Below are 18,190 nucleotides of genomic sequence, written 5' to 3'. Positions count from 1 at the left end.
AATAATAAGGGGTAAATTAAAACAGTAGAATGACATTTTATCAAACTGTTTTAAAAAAAAGGCATTTGGTTGGATTAGTTAGGTTAATTAATGCTTAACTGCAGCAGCAGACTCTGAAATCTTAGTGGCCTAACATAAAAGTTTATTTCTCACTCTTCACAATTCAGACGACGCTCTTCTGTGGCTCCTCTCCAGCGGTGACTCAGGGGTCTGTGTTGCTTTTATCTTGCCATTTCATAGTTTTAGAGTTTTTTGCTTTCAGTCTCTCAAGTGGTGGGGGGAAGAAGAATCCATGGCTATTCTTAACTGCCTTGTACTGGAAAGGATACCTTACTTCTACTGACATTCCCTTTGGCAAGAACTAGTCTTAACGGCTGCAGCCAAACTGTAAGGCAGAGTGGGAAATGTAGGAGAGCAAATACATTCTCGTGGAGTAATAACCATTTCTGTCACACCATTATTGGCGAACGGATGCCCTCTGTATCGTTGGTGGGAGGATAAATGGTCATCTTTCTCGTAGACGGTAATTTTTAAAATGGTAAGATATTCTTGCTCTGACCTATGTTAAAATTTTCTTTCTAAGGAAATAACTGTGGATGTATGCAAAGATAGCTACAAAAATAGTTGTTATAGTTTTGATTATAGTGAAAAATTGGAAACAAATGTCTAGCAAAAGGGGACTGGTTAAATAAATTATGGTCTTGCTGTATTCAATTATTGATGATCATGTAGTATAGCGTCTAATGATGTGGGGCATTACACTGTTCTTGTTATAAGTGGAAAAAATCAGATTACAAAAAAGAACATATATCCCATTTTTGTAAGCATGTTTATTCATGCATAGACAAAAGACTGGAGGCGATCTCTGGTTTTAGGGTGTTTGCCAGTTTTAGTAACTTGCATTTTAGTTTCCACAGAGATAAGAGAAAGAGCCTTGCGCCTGTGAGTGTTAAACTGAGATACCAGATAAGAGTATGGATCTTCAAAGGGTTGAACATTCACTAAAGGAGTGGATAGACTAGAAAAAAATCTACCTGTGAGCACACACAGAGAGCTGTCTCTCTTAGCAAGATCCAGAGCTGGTTAGGGAAGGGAATATTCACTGAGAACTCATGACCATGGATTTCCCTTCATATGAGTTTTGTGTTCAAATCTACAGTACTTGTGGGATCTGGGAGAATCTCCAGACTGAGAATTGACATAAAAAGTGATGTAAGGCTGATAGTATGACAGAGGTATCTGGAAGACACAAACTGTTCTGGAGGGAGGTATCCTCAACCCAGACCACATAGATTTCCCAGAAATAAAGCACAACTAAAAATGAACTCAATACAGAATTATAAAGCATGGGAGGAAACAATCTACTATTCCTCGATGAGCAAGAATCAGCGGACAGAACAAACTAAACACCTGAAGAGAAGGAATAGAAAAGGTGAGAAAGAATAGGTGCTATCGTAAACATAAGAGAAAATTTTAAAAAGGGGTCAGTAGAATTTCTGGAAATGTAAAATAGTCATTGAAATTAAAACTCAGTGGGTAGGATAAACAACCACTTTGACACAGAGTAGAGAATTAATGAGTTAGATCAGGAGTTGGCACACTGTGGCTTGTGGGGTAAATCTTGGTTGTGGCTTATTTTTTACAGGCTGCATGGAAAGAATGGTTTTTACGTTTTTGAAGGGTTGTTTAAAAAAAGAGACAAATGAAAATATTCTACATAGACTGTATGTAACTCCCAAAACCTAATATATTTACTCTCTGGCTCTTTACTGAAAACATTTCCTGAGCCCTCAACTGGATAGACCTGAGGAAATTTCCAGATGGTAGCACAAAGGACAAAAGAGAAAATATAGAAGAAAGGTTTAAAGACATGGAGTATGAAATGAGGAGGTCTGACATATGTCTAGTCATCTAATAGGAGTTCAAAAAGGAGAGAATGAGCGACAGGCTCTATACGAATAGATAACCAACAAACTAAACAAACTAAGACTAAACAAACAAAGAAAGCAAACAGATAATGACTGAGACTTTTCTGGTTTGATGAGAGACACACATCTTAAGAACCAGGAAGTTTGATGAGTGCTGAGCGTCCCCCACCCCCCAGATTCCACATGTAGACACATGCAGAATTCCAAAGGCAAAAAGATCTTGAACATAGCCAGAATGAAAAGTCAGGTTATCCACAGGCACAACAATTAGACCGACATCTCACATCTCAGCAGCAGTAATAGAATCCAGAGGATTCTTCAGTGTTGGTGGAAAAGAATTATTAACCTAGAATGGTATATCCAGCTAGATCATTATTCAGGATTTAGGGTGAAATAAAGTGTTTTCACAAGAAAACAGTTTACCAACAGACTCTCACTGGAGGCACTGCTTCAGGGAAAAGGAAACAACCAGAGGGAAGGAATGAAATGCAAAAAGGAATGGAGTTCTGAATAAGGAAATTGGTAAATATGTGGGTGAATCTAAACAAGCATGAATTGCATTAATGATAATAAGGGCTAACATTAAGAGTGTAGAAACAAGATGGAGCCGAAATATCCGTCAATATTGACGTAAAAGTCAAGAGAGAGGTCATCATAGGTAAAGAGCTTTTATTAAGAAGAGCGATAAAATATTAGAGATAATGTTAAATTTTCAACTGAAGTCATAAATTGAATATATAACTGCCAGGCTGGTAGAGGGTTTAAAAAAAAAAAAAGACAGAAAAGTATGCCATCTCTTGGGAAAATTGTTTACTCCAGTGTTTATAGTTCTTCTAAACAGTGTCCAGCACACAATAAAAAAATCATAAGATTACAAAGAAACAGGTAAATATGACCTACAATCAAGAGAAAAATAGAATAAAATCCACAGGTGCCCCAGATGTTGGAATTAGATAAGAAATTTAATTCTCATAAATATGCTAAAGAAAATGGAGGAAAAGATGGAAAAAATTAATAGATGAAGAATTTCAATAGAGAAATGGAATCTCTAAAAAAGAACTTAATGGACATTCTTGAACTGAAAAATATAATACCTGAAATTAAGAATTTATTGGATGGAATTAACCTTAAACTAGAAATAGCAGAAGAATGGTTTGGTGAACTCAGAGATAGGTCAGTTGAAATTATTCAAGCTAAAGCATTATTAGATGAAATAAAAAAGATTGATTTAGAGTAATGCACAAGATAAACTGATGGGGAATGTGAGATTAGTCATAATGGTTTGTTATGGTCCAGTACTAGGTTGAAGGCAGTTGTATAAAAGGAAGGGATAAATGCAAACATTATTGTAAATTATTATTATTATAAATATATTATTACCATAATTATTATTATTACAAAAAAGAATGGATGCAGTTTGGCAGATCTAAAAATAACTCCAGGACTTGTAGCTAATAAATAGATTACTATATGCGAGATACTGTACAGGGTATTTTTTACTCACTGCTTTATCTCTGATTTTTATAACAATCCTGAACATGAGTGTTCTCTTTTACTTAAGAAAAAAATGCAGCTTAGAGTGGTTAAGTGACCATCTACTAGCTTACAAAGCTGGGGTTTGATCCAGGTCTGGCTAGCTTTGAGGTCTATACTCCTTGCTGTATATCACATTGTTTCTAGTTTGTAAGACTAGAAGAGTGTAATATCATGGGCAGAACTGAAAGTTACTGGAAAGTGGGAATATTTCGAACCATGTAATGGCCATAGTGTATCCTAGGGGAGATATCCTTTAGGGAGCTGGAAGTACTGGTCTACTAGTATTTTGGGGGTACTTTGGGGGTTGCCGCCATTTCAGCGAATGGATTCAGTACCAGATTATGTCAGAAGCCTTGGGGAGCACTTTCTGTATGAGGGAGGAGGACGACTGGGTGCCAGCAAAGCAGAAAGGGACAATACATAAATGAAAAGATATTATGAAGGAAATCAGTAGATCAGTGCCAGAAAGTGTCAGGGGGTAAGAAAGGCTACCTTAAACAGGAATATCAAGAAATTAAGATCTGAAGGATGAGAAGGAGTCAACCAGAGAAGAGCCTGGGGAAGAGCATTCGAGACTAAAAGATCAGCAAGTATAAAGCTTCTGAAGCAGTTAAGAGCTTGGCTGGTTGAAGAATTGAAAGGAAGCCAGTGTAGCTAAAGCTGAACGAGCAAGTATGGCAGTGATGTCGTATGAGATTAGCTTGGTGGTCGGGGAGCTAGTTATGAAGGGCCTGGCAGTGTAGCAGGAAAGCACTGAAAATTTTTAAGGAAAGGAGATCCCTGGTCTAACTCATGTTTTAGGAAGATGATGCTGATTGCTGTGCATAGAATGCATTGTAGGGGGCAGGCTGACAAGTTGGGCATTCAGTGCTGTGGCCGATGACAGAATTAATGAGATTTCTCCTTATCAGGGTTTCAGGTGACATTTATTTCTAGATCCTAATACCTTCGTTGTCATTTTCCAGAGAATGACAGAAGAGGTTCTAAGCATTTTCTTTTTCTTTCGTGCTTGCAATAATTAGCTGTTTAGGAAAGAAAGTTCATGCTTTTGGGCACTGATGACACTTTTGCCCAATTTCAGTAAAAGAGATGGAACTTGATGGGGATAAATTTTTTTGAGTCATTGTTGAATTACTGGTTTCCATTAGAACGTTTGTTTCTGTTCCCAGTTCTGTTCACTGTAGGTTGGTAGCATTAGCAGTATTAGATTAAGTATCATCAGTCTCCAAATAACTTTTAAAAAACATTTTGTTTAGACTCTGTATAATTTAGTTTTGAGTTTTTAATATGAGAAATGTTAAACATATATAAAAGCAGACATGCATGTATCCCCATAATTCAGTGTCAACAGCAATTTGCTCATGGCTAATCGTGTTTCACTGATATCCCAGAATACTCCTCACCACCCTCATCCTGTTTACTTTTAAGCAAATTCCAGGTAAATCCTCTATAAATATCTCAGTATATACTTCTAAAAGGTAAGGATTTTTCTACGTTTTAGCATTTTGGTTTATTCCCTCTTAGAGCTCATAAATAAGTAACCATATAGCTGGATGGTTTGCCTTTGAGAATGCCGATTTATGCTTGTTGTCCCAGTGTATTTATTAATAGGACCCCTTTTCACTTAAAACAGTGCCTCCATTTGAGCAATAAATTCTATGCTCATCTTATATACATGAGAGAGACCTTTTCATAGTAGACAGTAAATAAATCCTTTAATAGCATCTTCAGTATTGAGTATTTTTCTAATAGCATGTCACTTCTCTATTTTCTATCAGGAGAGCAAGCCCCGGAGTTCACTATTTCCAGAAATTGTATACTGAAGTGTAACGCTACATGAGTCAGAGAAAGGAAGGACCCTGAGCCATATGGTAAGAAGGGAATGAATCAGCTGAGTCGCCTGGATTATGCCTTCTTTTTTTCCTCCACTCCATTCTGTCTTTGTTACGATTTGATCGTAAGTGCAGAGAACATTATTTTGAAACCAAAAAGAGAGATTTTAACATTTGAATTAAAAGGATAATGCTTTAGAAACTTTGACCTACATACTTTGGGATATTTGGTCAGCTCTTAATTATCAAGTTTAGATCATCCAAATTTACGCTTTTCCATGATTGATTATTTTTTGGTTTCTGTTGTCCTTATCTCGTGGTCTCCTTATTCAAACCTTTTAGTAACATTGTCATCACTTTTAATTTTTATTTAAAGGGAGAGAAGACTCTATCAAACATTTAATAGTTATATATCCTTAACAAAAGTAGAAGCTAGAGAGAGTGACTGAGCATCCAAAAAGTACTACTTACTTCACACTGCCTTGTGGTAGTATCCTTGCTATTCGTTTATATCTTTTTAGGCTAAAGGAAGTTCCATGAGATCGAGGATTATTTTACATCCTAGATTTGCCCACAGTTATACTTAGCATGTCTTAGACATGGAAAGAGTATGGTAAATACTTTTTGGAGGGAATGAATGAAGGAAATTGGGGGTATTCTTTGGCACAGAACATTATGAGTTCACTTCTAGATGTATTGAATTAGAGGTGAAAGCAAGTGAAAAGCTTTTGTAACCTGTGATAGTAAAGTTTGGTAAGAGAATAGGACTGGGAATGCTGTTTCAAGATTTTTTAGCCTGAAGTACCCTCACATCCTCTGTCCTTTATTTTCATAGCAACACAATATATGTTGTTATCTCTGTACACTTATCTCCATTTTGGGAGATTAGAAACCTGGGGCGTAAGGTCTGACAGCACATCTCTTCCAAGGATAAGAAATAATGCCCCTCATTTCTAAGTATAGTATTCTTTCTGAAAGACCAGGTTACTATTTCTATATTAAGGAGGAGCACATGATGTGTGCTAACAGAAGATAAATGAGAAGCAAACTGGAAAATACATTTTATCTCTGAATTACTGGACCCACTGCTGGGTAAAGATCAAGAGAGTTCTCATCAGCTTTTTTCAACTCTGAATATAACAAATGGAGCTTCTCACAGAGGTGTTTTTTGTTTGTTTGTTTGTTTTCCAGTAGTTCAAAAGGCAACTTTCATGTCAGGAATGAACATAGATAGGAGGGTGTTTCTCTTTGTCTAATGATGATGCCTGAGTCTAGAATAACAAATTGTGAACATTTTCACCCTCTGTTGAATGTAGCTGGTAATCATTTTATAGGGCTCTAATGCTGCTCTATAGCCAATTAAATAGGAAGAAGGTGTGTGTGTCTAAACACTGAAACTGTTTTTGGACACTTACCTTATCCATCTCTTACTAACCACAAGTAAAATATCCATACCAAACAAAACCTACATTGGACTTAAAGTGTTATGTGAGACACACACCAATGATCCAACCATTGTTCCATCTTATAAGATTTAAGCATTTTCCAGAAAGTTACAGGGGGAGAGCAGGCTTGTTGAACATAATGTCTTCAAGACTGACATGCTTCTCTTTCTTTTGCAGGCCTGATTGTTGGCAATGACACTGTTAAGAGGCTGGCATTTGTTTCTGTTCTAACCAGCTACTTTATAACTGTCAGTAGTAACTATGCATATGTATTGGTCAGCAAAACCAAGGAACGAGAGCTATGGCAGTTGACAAAGTCAATCTGATTCCTGGGTATCTTTCCTGGGTTCCACCATCAGGGACCTCTTCCCTTCCATCTCATCAACAATGTGGTACCTTTTACTATTTGATAAAGATTAAGGACATGTTCTTTGGTCAACAACCAGAACTTAAAATCTGCTGGAGTAGGGTCAGAGACCATTTCAATCATAGCTGAGGAAAATGAAATTTCCGTTTTATTTGGTGCCTTGTCCAGGGAGCACACTAACTCTTTCGGAAACACGGGAGTGAGAGGAGGTTGAGTCTTGTCTGATAGCAACTCATGGTTATGGCGAGTGACCCAACGTGACCAGCAGGGGCAGGAGCCACAGAGGAACTCATGACGGGCTACACCATGTTGCGGAATGGGGGCGTGGGCAACGGAGGTCAGACCTGCGTGCTGCGGTGGTCCAACCGCATTCGGCTCACGTGGCTCAGCTTCACGCTCTTCATCATCCTCGTGTTCTTCCCCCTCATCGCCCACTATTATCTCACCACCCTGGACGAAGCGGATGAGGCAGGCAAGCGGATCTTTGGCCCACGGGCTGGTAATGAGCTCTGCGAGGTGAAGCACGTGCTGGATCTCTGCCGCATTCGAGAGTCTGTAAGTGAAGAGCTCTTGCAGCTGGAAGCCAAGCGGCAAGAGCTGAACAGTGAAATCGCCAAGCTGAATCTGAAGATCGAGGCCTGTAAGAAGAGCATTGAGAATGCCAAGCAGGACCTGCTTCAGCTCAAGAACGTCATCAGCCAGACCGAGCACTCTTACAAAGAACTGATGGCCCAAAATCAGCCCAAACTCTCTCTGCCCATCCGACTCCTCCCAGAGAAGGACGATATCGGCCTCCCTCCCCCAAAGGTCCTACGGAGCTGCCGGCTGCACAACTGTTTTGATTATTCTCGTTGCCCTCTCACCTCTGGTTTCCCAGTCTATGTTTATGACAGTGACCAGTTTGCCTTTGGCAGCCACCTGGATCCCTTGGTCAAGCAGGCTTTTCAGGCCACAGCACGAGCCAACGTTTATGTTACAGAAAATGCAGATATTGCCTGCCTTTATGTGATACTAGTGGGGGAAATGCAGGAGCTGGGAGTGCTGCGGCCTGCTGACCTGGAGAAGCAGCTGTACTCCCTACCACACTGGCGGACAGACGGACACAACCACGTCATCATCAATCTGTCTCGGAAGTCGGACACCCAGAATTTACTGTACAATGTCAGTACAGGCCGGGCCATGGTGGCCCAGTCCACTTTCTATGCTGCCCAATACCGGCCTGGCTTTGACTTGGTGGTATCGCCACTAGTCCACGCCATGTCAGAGCCCAACTTCATGGAAATCCCACCACAGGTGCCAGTGAAGCGGAAATATCTCTTCACCTTCCAGGGTGAGAAGATTGAGTCGCTGAGATCCAGCCTTCAGGAGGCCCGCTCCTTTGAGGAGGAGATGGAGGGTGACCCTCCAGCCGACTACGATGATCGTATCATTGCCACCCTCAAGGCAGTACAGGACAGCAAACTAGATCAGGTCTTGGTAGAATTTACCTGCAAAAACCAGCCTAAACCCAGTCTGCCTACTGAGTGGGCGCTGTGTGGGGAGCGGGAAGACCGCTTAGAATTACTGAAGCTCTCCACCTTCGCCCTCATTATCACTCCCGGGGACCCTCGCTTGGTTATTTCCTCTGGGTGTGCCACACGGCTCTTTGAAGCCCTGGAGGTTGGTGCTGTCCCAGTTGTGCTTGGGGAGCACGTGCAGCTTCCTTACCAGGACGTGCTGCAGTGGAGCGAGGCCGCCCTGGTGGTGCCCAAGCCACGAGTGACCGAGGTCCACTTCCTACTACGGAGCCTCTCCGACAGCGACCTTCTGGCCATGAGGCGGCAAGGCCGCTTCCTCTGGGAGACTTACTTCTCCACCGCGGACAGTATTTTCAGTACTGTGCTGGCTGTGATTAGGACTCGCATCCAGATCCCAGCCGCTCCCATCCGGGAAGAGGCGGCGGCCGAGATCCCCCATCGCTCAGGCAAGGCAGCCGGCACTGACCCCAACATGGCCGACAATGGGGACTTGGACCTGGGGCCCGTGGAGACGGAGCCGCCCTACGCCTCCCCCAAGTACCTCCGCAACTTCACCTTGACCGTCACGGACTTCTATCGCAGCTGGAACTCTGCGCCAGGACCTTTCCATCTTTTCCCCCACACACCGTTTGACCCTGTGCTGCCCTCAGAGGCCAAATTCTTGGGCTCTGGGACTGGCTTTCGGCCTATTGGTGGCGGGGCCGGGGGCTCTGGCAAGGAGTTCCAGGCCTCGCTGGGCGGCAACGTCCCACGGGAGCAGTTCACAGTGGTGATGCTGACCTACGAGCGGGAGGAGGTGCTCATGAACTCGCTCGAGAGGCTGAATGGCCTCCCTTACCTGAACAAGGTCGTGGTGGTGTGGAATTCTCCCAAGCTGCCCTCAGAGGACCTTCTGTGGCCTGACATTGGCGTCCCCATCATGGTAATAGAAGCATGAGCCTTTTGTTTTACTGCATGAGAGAGGAATTCATTCTTAATCTCTTTTCCATAAACATGCTTTTTTTAAAAAAAAAACCTATACAGATTCTTTCCCCATGAAATTTTCTCCTTGCCTCTATTTCATTCCTTTCAGGCCTTGCCAGTTCCCTCTCTGCTACTTACTTCAGAAATCTCCTAAGACGCTCCAATACCGAAACTGGCCCTGTGAAGGTTTACAAAACCCTGTCACTGACCTCATGGACTTATTCTGTGTCATCACAAAGATGTTGATAATGAGAATGGTGATGAAAAGCTAACATTTATGAAGCACTCCTAGTCTAGGCACTATAATTTAGCATTTGTGGAACTTATATAATGAACTAGTACGGTTTCTTCATTTTAAATCTGTGGAAACTGAGGCTTAGAGAGGTTAATTATTTTGCCCAAGGTCATGATTAGCAATCATGGAGGAGCTGAGTCTTAGTGTGTTTGATTCCAGAAGCTGCGGTTTTAATCACCTCCCAGAGGATTTAGGAAGGAGACCTGTTTCATTTCACAGGGTCGGGTACAAGTCCTCTGGGAGACTGGTGTTGGGGGTTTGATGTTTTTGGAGTTGGAGATCCTGAACCTTTTCTGTAGTCTCTTGCAGGTTCTTTCTCATTCTTTACTCCATCTGTTATGGTTAGGATGCTGTATTTTACAGGAAAAGTAATAGCCGAATATGCAGGATAGAGCTTTAGTTCTGAGTACTTTGTTTATCCACCTTCTGATGTAAACTTGTCAATCTAGAGGGAGATTACCCATTTCTCTTAAATGTGAGGCCTTAGAGCAAATCTTAAGCCAGCTGGCAACTACTTACCCTGCAGCTTAGGTACTTTCCAGAAAAAGGTAGCAAAGAAGGGCAAAGGTCTGATGGGCCATCATTGCTAGAAGCTTGCTTAAGAAAATTAGTGTAGTATTTAGGAAGAATTTGCCTAGAAGAGGAATGTTCAGGCTACACCAGTTTTTTAAAAATTTATTTCATTAAGGAACTAATTCACGTGAAATATTTTCTAAGCAGCATCATGGTATAATGGAAAAGTATGCATTTTGGAGTGATATAGACCTGGGATTAAGTAGTCATTTTGTCATCTTTGGTAAGTTAATTAACTCCTTTGACTTCAGGATTAAAGAGGAATCTAACATAGTACAAGTAAGGAATCTAGAAAGGTGCCCCCAAATTATTTGATTCCTACTTATTTCTTCCTGTCAAAGGAGATGGAGGGCAGCGTGGTTGTTCTGCTTCTGTTAAGGACTCACTTCACTGTTGAAGCCTTCTTGTATCTGCTGTATAATTTCCCTTGTGTCATAACTGTTACCACTTTTTCTTCTCTTGTACAAATCTTTGTTTTAAATTTTCTTTCTTAGGAATCCTGCTACTCTCTTACTACTGCTGCTAATCTTTTCTTGTATTTTATTTAATTGAATTTATAATCTGAGGCTATTCAAAGACTGTAGGGTTCTACAAACTTTTGATCCCAGAATTTATCGTGTATATTAAGAAAGTGCTGAACGGGGAGATTTTTTTTTATTGACGTCTTCCCAAATACATTTCACTTATTTTCTTAGTTACAACTTCCGAATGTCATTGAAATTAAAAAAAAAAATTGTTCTGTCAAAGGTAGGTGCTGCTCAAATAGAATAATAAAGCAGCCTTTGTTTTCCGTTTTCCTGAGTTTTCTTTGAATTTGATAGGGATGTAGAGAAGCCGATGCCACAACAGTTAACAGCGACTGAAATTTGTCCGAGAACTTACCAGAACTAATCCTTCCTTTTAACTCTGGTGGGAAATAAGTAGTCCTCTTTGATTACTGGGTAGCTCATTGCAGCAATACAATGCCTAGTCAGAAAATGCCAGAGACTTTCCAAATGGGGGGCTGTTTTGAATAGCTTGTTCGTATTAGTGATACACACTTTTTTCAAGTTCTTCTGAAAAAGAAAAAAACACTTTCAAGCTGGACAGTTTCACTCCATTCTCTAAATATTTGGACTGTTTTCTATTTAAGAGAGGCAGTATTTTTGGGCAGCAGTTGAATTGTCAACCTCTTGGGCATAGAGTCAACACTACCCAGGTATCGGGGCTACAAGGGACTGGCAGCTCTCCCCTGTGGGAGAATGGCACTGTTAGGAAGCATCTCAGAGTGGATTGTCCACCGAGGGTGAAGATGTGACCTATCCATTATGTTAACAGTTAACAGGTCTTTGTAAAGTTAGCAGCAGAGTGGTTCCCAGGCAATCTGTCCGATTCCAGTCCTTCAGGGAAAATGATTTGAAATGAGCATTTTGGCTAAAAGAATCAACCCAGGAACCTACATGCCATTTCAGAAAATCCTGGGCTGTTTGTGCTTCTCTTCTGCTCAGGGTGCCAGCAGCACAATGGGTATGATTGCTAGCTGTTTGTGTAAGGAAAGAGGGGTTGTCTTGGGGGGTACCTGCTGGGGTTAATATGTTAAAATCCCGCATTCTTTTCTGTTACTTACATCGGGTCTGGCTTAGAGTAAATGTGATCTTCACGACCACCCTCCTGCCCCAAATGCTTTATATAAAGAGAATTTCAGTTCAGATGGGGTAGGGCCTGGGCGTGGTGACAGCACTGCCCCCAGGGAGATGGGGTATGTGCCACCAGCTGCAGGGGTCGCTCACCTGAATGGTGTGGGACGGCTGCCCCGAGGCTGGGACAGTGGATGACTGCTCTCTCGCCGTCTCTTGCCTGTTTTCTGAACAGTTGAATCAGGTTCCTTAGCTCCTGGAGCAGAAGACATGAATGTTTAATGGAAGTCGGATGGAGGGTAGCGTTGTGCCGGGGGTTTTGAAGGCTGTCTTCTGAAAAACTCCCTACTGGGTGTGGAGGCCACCGCTTTCATGCATCTTAAAGATCTTCCATTGTTTCCAGGCCTCCATCCTTTGAAATGATATGTCAGTGATTTCTCAGATTTCTGTTGCCCTGTATGTAATGTGTTATTTTTCTCTGGCTGCTTTCTTTTTCTTTAAATTTGGTTTTCAGCAATTTGACTGTGATATGCCTCTGCATGGTTTTCTTTGACTTGTGTTTTGATTGGGGTTCACTAAGCCTCTTGAGTCTAGTAATTTATGTTTTTTTAAATCATATTTTGGGGAATTTTTATTCAGTATTTGTTGATATTTTTCTGTCCCATTCTTGCCCTCCTTTTCTTGGGGACTCCGTTCTATGTATATTAGACCTTTTGATGTTGTCCCACAGTTTTCAGTGGCTCTGTTCATTTTTTTAAAATCTTTTTTATCTTTGATAATTTGTGTTGACCTGTCATCAAGTTTACTGACTTGTGTCTACACTGCTCTTAAGCTCATTGAGTCAGTTTTAAATTTCAGATACTGTATTTTCCAGTTCCAGAATTTCCATGTTTTTAAGAATAACAGTTTGTTTCTCTGCTGAGATTTCCTGTTTTGTTTTTGTTTTTTTCCCATTCTGAGTATGCTTTCCTTCATTGAGCACAGTTATGATAGCTACTTTAACGTCTTCGTCTGCTAATTCCAACGTATGGGTCATTTGAGTATTTGCTGTAATTGAGTTTTCTTTTTTCCTGAGGACTGGGTCATGTTTTTCTGGTTCTTTGTACATCACATCAAACAGTTTTGTATTAAACATTGTGAATGTTCTGAAGACTGTGGCTTTTGTTTTGTTTCTCTGAGAAGAGTTGAGATTTTAGTTTTAGCAGGCAGTTAATTTGGTTGGACTCAGACTGCACGTTCTCTCTCAAGTGGCAACGCAAATGTTAGTTCAGCCCTTTTGTCTTTAGCTGGTCTGCTTGCAAACAGCGCCAAGTATGCATGGTTCAGGGGTGGCCCGGAGACTGGGCAGTTTATACACGGTACATGGAGCTCCCCCTATCCAGCTCTCTCCATGCTGGAATCTCCTTTCTTCCAGGGGCTGTGGCTGCCCCAAGCTCTTTTCCTCATTCTTCAGGCCAGAAAGACTTGGGTGTCGTATGCGTGTTTAAGTCTTGCATGGTACCGACTTTGGCGTACTCTCAGGGCAAAAGCAACGGTGAGTCTCCCCGTGTCCGTAATTCCTTCCTAAATTTCAGCTCCCCTTCACAATTTGTTGCCTTCTCACTATCTAGTGCTTTCAGGTAATGCTGTTTTGGTATTTTTGTCCAGAGTTTACGTTACCATCTACAGGAGGCTGGGTCTGGCTGGGGCTTTTTCAACCATCCTGGAAGCAGGAGCCTCCAGGTGGTCTCTTTTTGGATACATGGCCCCGCCCAGAATTTTGGTTCAAGTTATTACTTTATTCTGACCAGTTAACACATCTTCTTCACTCTGCTTTATAGTCTAGAAAATTGTACTAAATAGGGTGGCCTTGTTGGAGCGTTGACTGGAAATGAGAACGTGAAAGTCTGTCCTTTTGGAGTTTTAAAACGTGGGCTGTTACGAAGGGGACGTTGTCATTCACAGTGTAGTCTTGCCCACTCAAAACATTGCCCATCTCTACGCTGCGTACTCACTTGTTTCTCAGTCTTGTGACAGCCAGGCCCTTGATTCTTAATTTCTAGTTCTCTTCTCTGTAAAGGGTACAGCTCATTTACACAGGGAGCCTGGGAGGCCCTTTTTGAAGAGGTGATGTTTGAGCAGAAGCCTGAAGGATGTGAGAGAATGGACCACGTAAATTCTGGAGGAATATACAGAGAACGGCAAGTGCAAGAGGCTTGTTGGGTTCAGGACATGGCAGGGGGACCCAGTGTATTGGGGGTGGAGTTGATCGACTGGAGAGTTTGAGCAGGTCAGAGGAGGCAGAGGCCAGCACATGTAGACCATGGTAAGGATTCCAGGTTTTATTCTCAGTGCATTAGGGTGCCAGCAGAGGGTTTTGAGCAGGGAGAAATATGGTATATGTGCGACTGTGGGGAAAAGAGCAGGAACAGTTCAAAGGCTATTGCAGTAGCCCAGGTGAAGGGGTGCCAGCGGCTTGGACGGGGCAGTCGTGGTGATTCAGAGATAAGCTATCATGCTGCTCTGGGAGACTCTGAGGTCTCTGGAGGTGAGGCCAGAATGTGCCATGTTTCCAAAATGAAAACTGTAGAGATACGAGGTAATTTTTTAGCCCTTTTCCCTTTCCCAGCCCTTGATACTAGAATTGAACAAGGAGAGTTCTGTTTTGGGAACTTAATGTCATGCCAGCAAAGTTATTTTAGTACTATTGCCCCAGTAGTCTACTAAGGAAGACTGGAAGAGAAACTGGCTGTGTCGTCAGCTCAGTCATTAAGATTCAGGCTTGGGCCTCTGCCAGCCGGGCAGTTGGAGGCTTTATTTCTGGCTGGACCTCAGGCAAGAGTAGAGATAATTCTAAAGCCTTATTCTTTAGAAAATTGATACGTTTTATTTTTTTTGTCTGTGCCCACTCTACTTTCAAAAATATTACTTGAGGGCTTCCCTGGTGGCGCAGTGCTTGGGAGTCCACCTGCCGATGCAGGGGACACGGGTTCGTGCCCCAGTCCGGGAGGATCCCACATGCTGCGGAGCGGGTGGGCCCGTGAGCCATGGCCGCTGAGCCTGCGCGTCCAGAGCCTGTGCTCCGCAACGGGAGAGGCCACAGCGGTGAGAGGCCCGAGTACCGCCAAAAAAAAAAAAGAATACTACTTGAATGTGTCAGATACTAATTTTCTAAATTCTAGGCAAAGCTAACAGGAGAAACCTTGTCCAGTTTCTCTAGGTCCGAGACTATACAAAGTCTGGTGAATTCACCAGGTATTGGTACGTCTGGTTTTTTGTTTTTTGTTTTTTTTTAATTTATTTATTTTTGGCTGCGTTGGGTCTTCGTTGCTGTGCACGGGCTTTCTCTAGTGGCAGTGAGCAGGGGCTACTCTTCGTTGGTCCTCAGGCTTCTCATTGCGGTGACTTCTCTTGTTGTGGAGCACGGGCTCTAGGCTCATGGACTTCAGTGGTTCTGGCTCGCGGACTCTAGAGCACAGGCTCAGTAGTTGTGGCGCACGGGCTTAGTTGCTTTGCAGCATGTGGGATCTTCCCGGACCAGGGCTCGAACCTGTGTCCCCTGCATTGGCAGGCGGATTCTTAACCGCTGCGCCACCAGGGAAGCCCTGGGTTTTTTGTTTGTTTGTTTACAATATTTTACTTAATAATCAGGTGGCTACAGTTATAGCTCTCTTTTTCTGTTTGAGAGTGGGCTATGGCTGTGAAGAATTACATAAAACAAAGTTACCAGAAATCAGAAATTAATAGCAGATATTATAGATGTGTGATATAAAGGAATTGCTGAAAAGTCATGTTCCATAAATGACTGCAGTAAATCAGTTCTTTAGATAATGTCCCCCCTCTTAGTTTATATGTACTCTTTTTTACGAATTCAAAGTAAGGAATCTGAGACAGAGAATTTTATTGCTTTAGGTCACTTGACTAATTAATACCTAAATTAGAACTTAGGTATTAATTCCTAGTTCAGTGCATAGTTTTCTTTTTTCACCAAATCTAAGTTTCTTGGAAAGGCACAGAGTGTGTGTGTGTGTGTGTGTGTGTGTGTGTGTGTGTGTGTGTGTGTGTGTGTGTATATGCACACACACACACTCATACATACATAGATACATAGTATATATATTTTACAAATTCAAGTAGGAAGAGGTTTTACTGATCTCATGTAATTGCTAACATTTTTGGAGCATTTTCAATGTGCTAGGTCGGCACTGTGTCATGCTGTTTATATGCATTCTCTCATTTGGTGGTGAACCTGTAACCTATGCTGTTTCACCTACAGTTTCACAGGGATCATTGGCAACTTTTTCTCTTATAAATTGAGACCATCTTCTCTCATAACCTAAAACATATACTGTTTTTTTTTTATAATGCATTAGACTCAAATTTAAAGTTATAAATGGAAAACCAGTTTGCTGTGTTGCCTTCTTTTCCTTTTCCTTCCTTCTTTGCATTTCCCAGTTTTTTGCCCCTACCACTCTGTTTATTAAATGAATGAGCTCCTTGAAAAATCAAGAAGTTTTGGTGCTGCTTCTTTTTCAGTTGTCTTTTCTGTTGATAACTCTTCACCCAGTCACCTCAAGCTCTGTTTCCCATGGGTCCTCACAAGTAGGTACACATGACCATGTGCTTCCTCTTGGACCTCATTTTCTTGCTTCCTGAGCTCTATGATGGGTTACTTTTTCAAGTTAGAGGAAAGGGGGGGATGGAGGACAAAAGTTAGTTGTTGTTTACCTTTATTGCCTGTAGGATGGCTTGACATAAAGTTCATTCTCAGAAATGGATTCATTACAGAAGTGTATTATGCAGGTGCATGTATTGTTGGAGGTTGTTGGGTTTGGCTGGGGAAAATTTGATCTTAAAGAGAAAAAGGACAACATTATACGTGTATTTAAGTTGATGAATTTAGTAGGTGGCATTATGTGTTTGTATGGTGCTTTATAGTGTCCACGTACATTTTCAAATTTTACTACTTCCCAGGTAATGTTCTACTTTTTAGTGTTCTCTGCTCTTGATCTGCCGTATGACTTAGGCTGCTTCACTTAATCTCTTCATGTCCTATTTTTCTTTCCTACCAACTTCAGAGACATGCCTATGGCTCGTCATGAGCTGCTTTCAAAAAGATTCCATATTTAGGTAGTTCTTCTGTTTGAATCCAGATTCATTATTCTGCTTCACTTGAGCAACTATCACTTACTAAATTGTTGAAATGTTCCATTGTTCCTTGTAAATAGCAGTAACTACTTACATTTTCATCCCTTAGATATTGAGATATTTGCTGTTAATTGGGACTCAGACTTATCATGGTAGCTAATTAAATACTTATAATGTGAATTGATACTTGGCTAATTAATGTGGATTTGCTGATTCTGCCTGGATTTAGAAACCAAATGCCTGGTTAACACACTAGGAGAAAGGACCCTATTCGAGTAGCAGTTCTTTTATTATTCATAAACTCCAGAATTCCTCAAGAACCAGGCTGAGTGTTAATTGAAGATACTGATTGATTTTTGATCGTGCATACACTTTATACATTTGCACATGGTAGGGTTCTAGGCCGTGCTTGTTGGACTGTTCCGTTGATGATGAGAAGGGCGCCTTCATGAATGATGGTGAACAGAGAACTAGGGAGACATCATCAGGGACTGTTGTGTGTGGAACAGGAAAAATGAGTGTTAGTGAGCACCACTTGTGGCCTGTTGTAGGTTGATGGATTTTTTTTGCTATAGAAAACTAGATTAGATACTGAGAGGTTTCAGTATATCCAGTGTTTATAGTTTTGATATATAAACTTCTCAAGTCTTTATTCTGTATTCTGAAAATAGGATGGACAGGGCCAAATTAGGTCCTATTTCCTGTTTATTCGTTTATTCATTCATTTATAAAACATTTGTTGAACATCTACTGCATGCCAGGCACCGTGCTCTATACATTCTAGTCAGTGTCATACCAGTATTTAAATCAGTAACTTGAAGGTCAGTCTTTATGTTCACAAGTTACTAAGCTATAATCATAAGGCATGAAAAAAAATAGCCACTGTTGAGGGAGGGGGGAGTGTTGTTTTAATTTGGAAAAAAACAAAATAACATCAAAAAAAATGAGAATATTTCCTAAATGTGACATATTACTTCTGGTTGACTCACTT

At 41.4% G+C, this 18,190-nt stretch overlaps 1 protein-coding gene across 10 annotated transcripts in view; it reads left to right on the top strand.

Moving 5' to 3' along the window:
* The window catches only part of EXTL3 (exostosin like glycosyltransferase 3), a 123,371-nt gene that overhangs the window by 71,713 nt on the left and 33,468 nt on the right, over positions 1-18,190 (top strand). For all 10 annotated transcript variants that reach the window (XR_012332370.1, XR_012332369.1, XR_012332371.1 and 7 more), the window contains 2 exons: positions 5,243-5,335; positions 6,919-9,547. Coding sequence is in view for 3 of the 10 variants with exons in the window: in XM_033857593.2 (XP_033713484.1) it covers positions 7,400-9,547 (2,148 nt within the window). In the remaining 7 variants the exon portion in view is untranslated. The remainder of the gene's footprint in view (positions 1-5,242; positions 5,336-6,918; positions 9,548-18,190) is intronic.

Source organism: Tursiops truncatus, chromosome 6 (assembly GCF_011762595.2).
Source record: "Tursiops truncatus isolate mTurTru1 chromosome 6, mTurTru1.mat.Y, whole genome shotgun sequence".
In the NCBI taxonomy this organism is placed as follows: domain Eukaryota; kingdom Metazoa; phylum Chordata; class Mammalia; order Artiodactyla; family Delphinidae; genus Tursiops; species Tursiops truncatus.
This window is presented reverse-complemented; position numbering and strand designations above follow the sequence as displayed.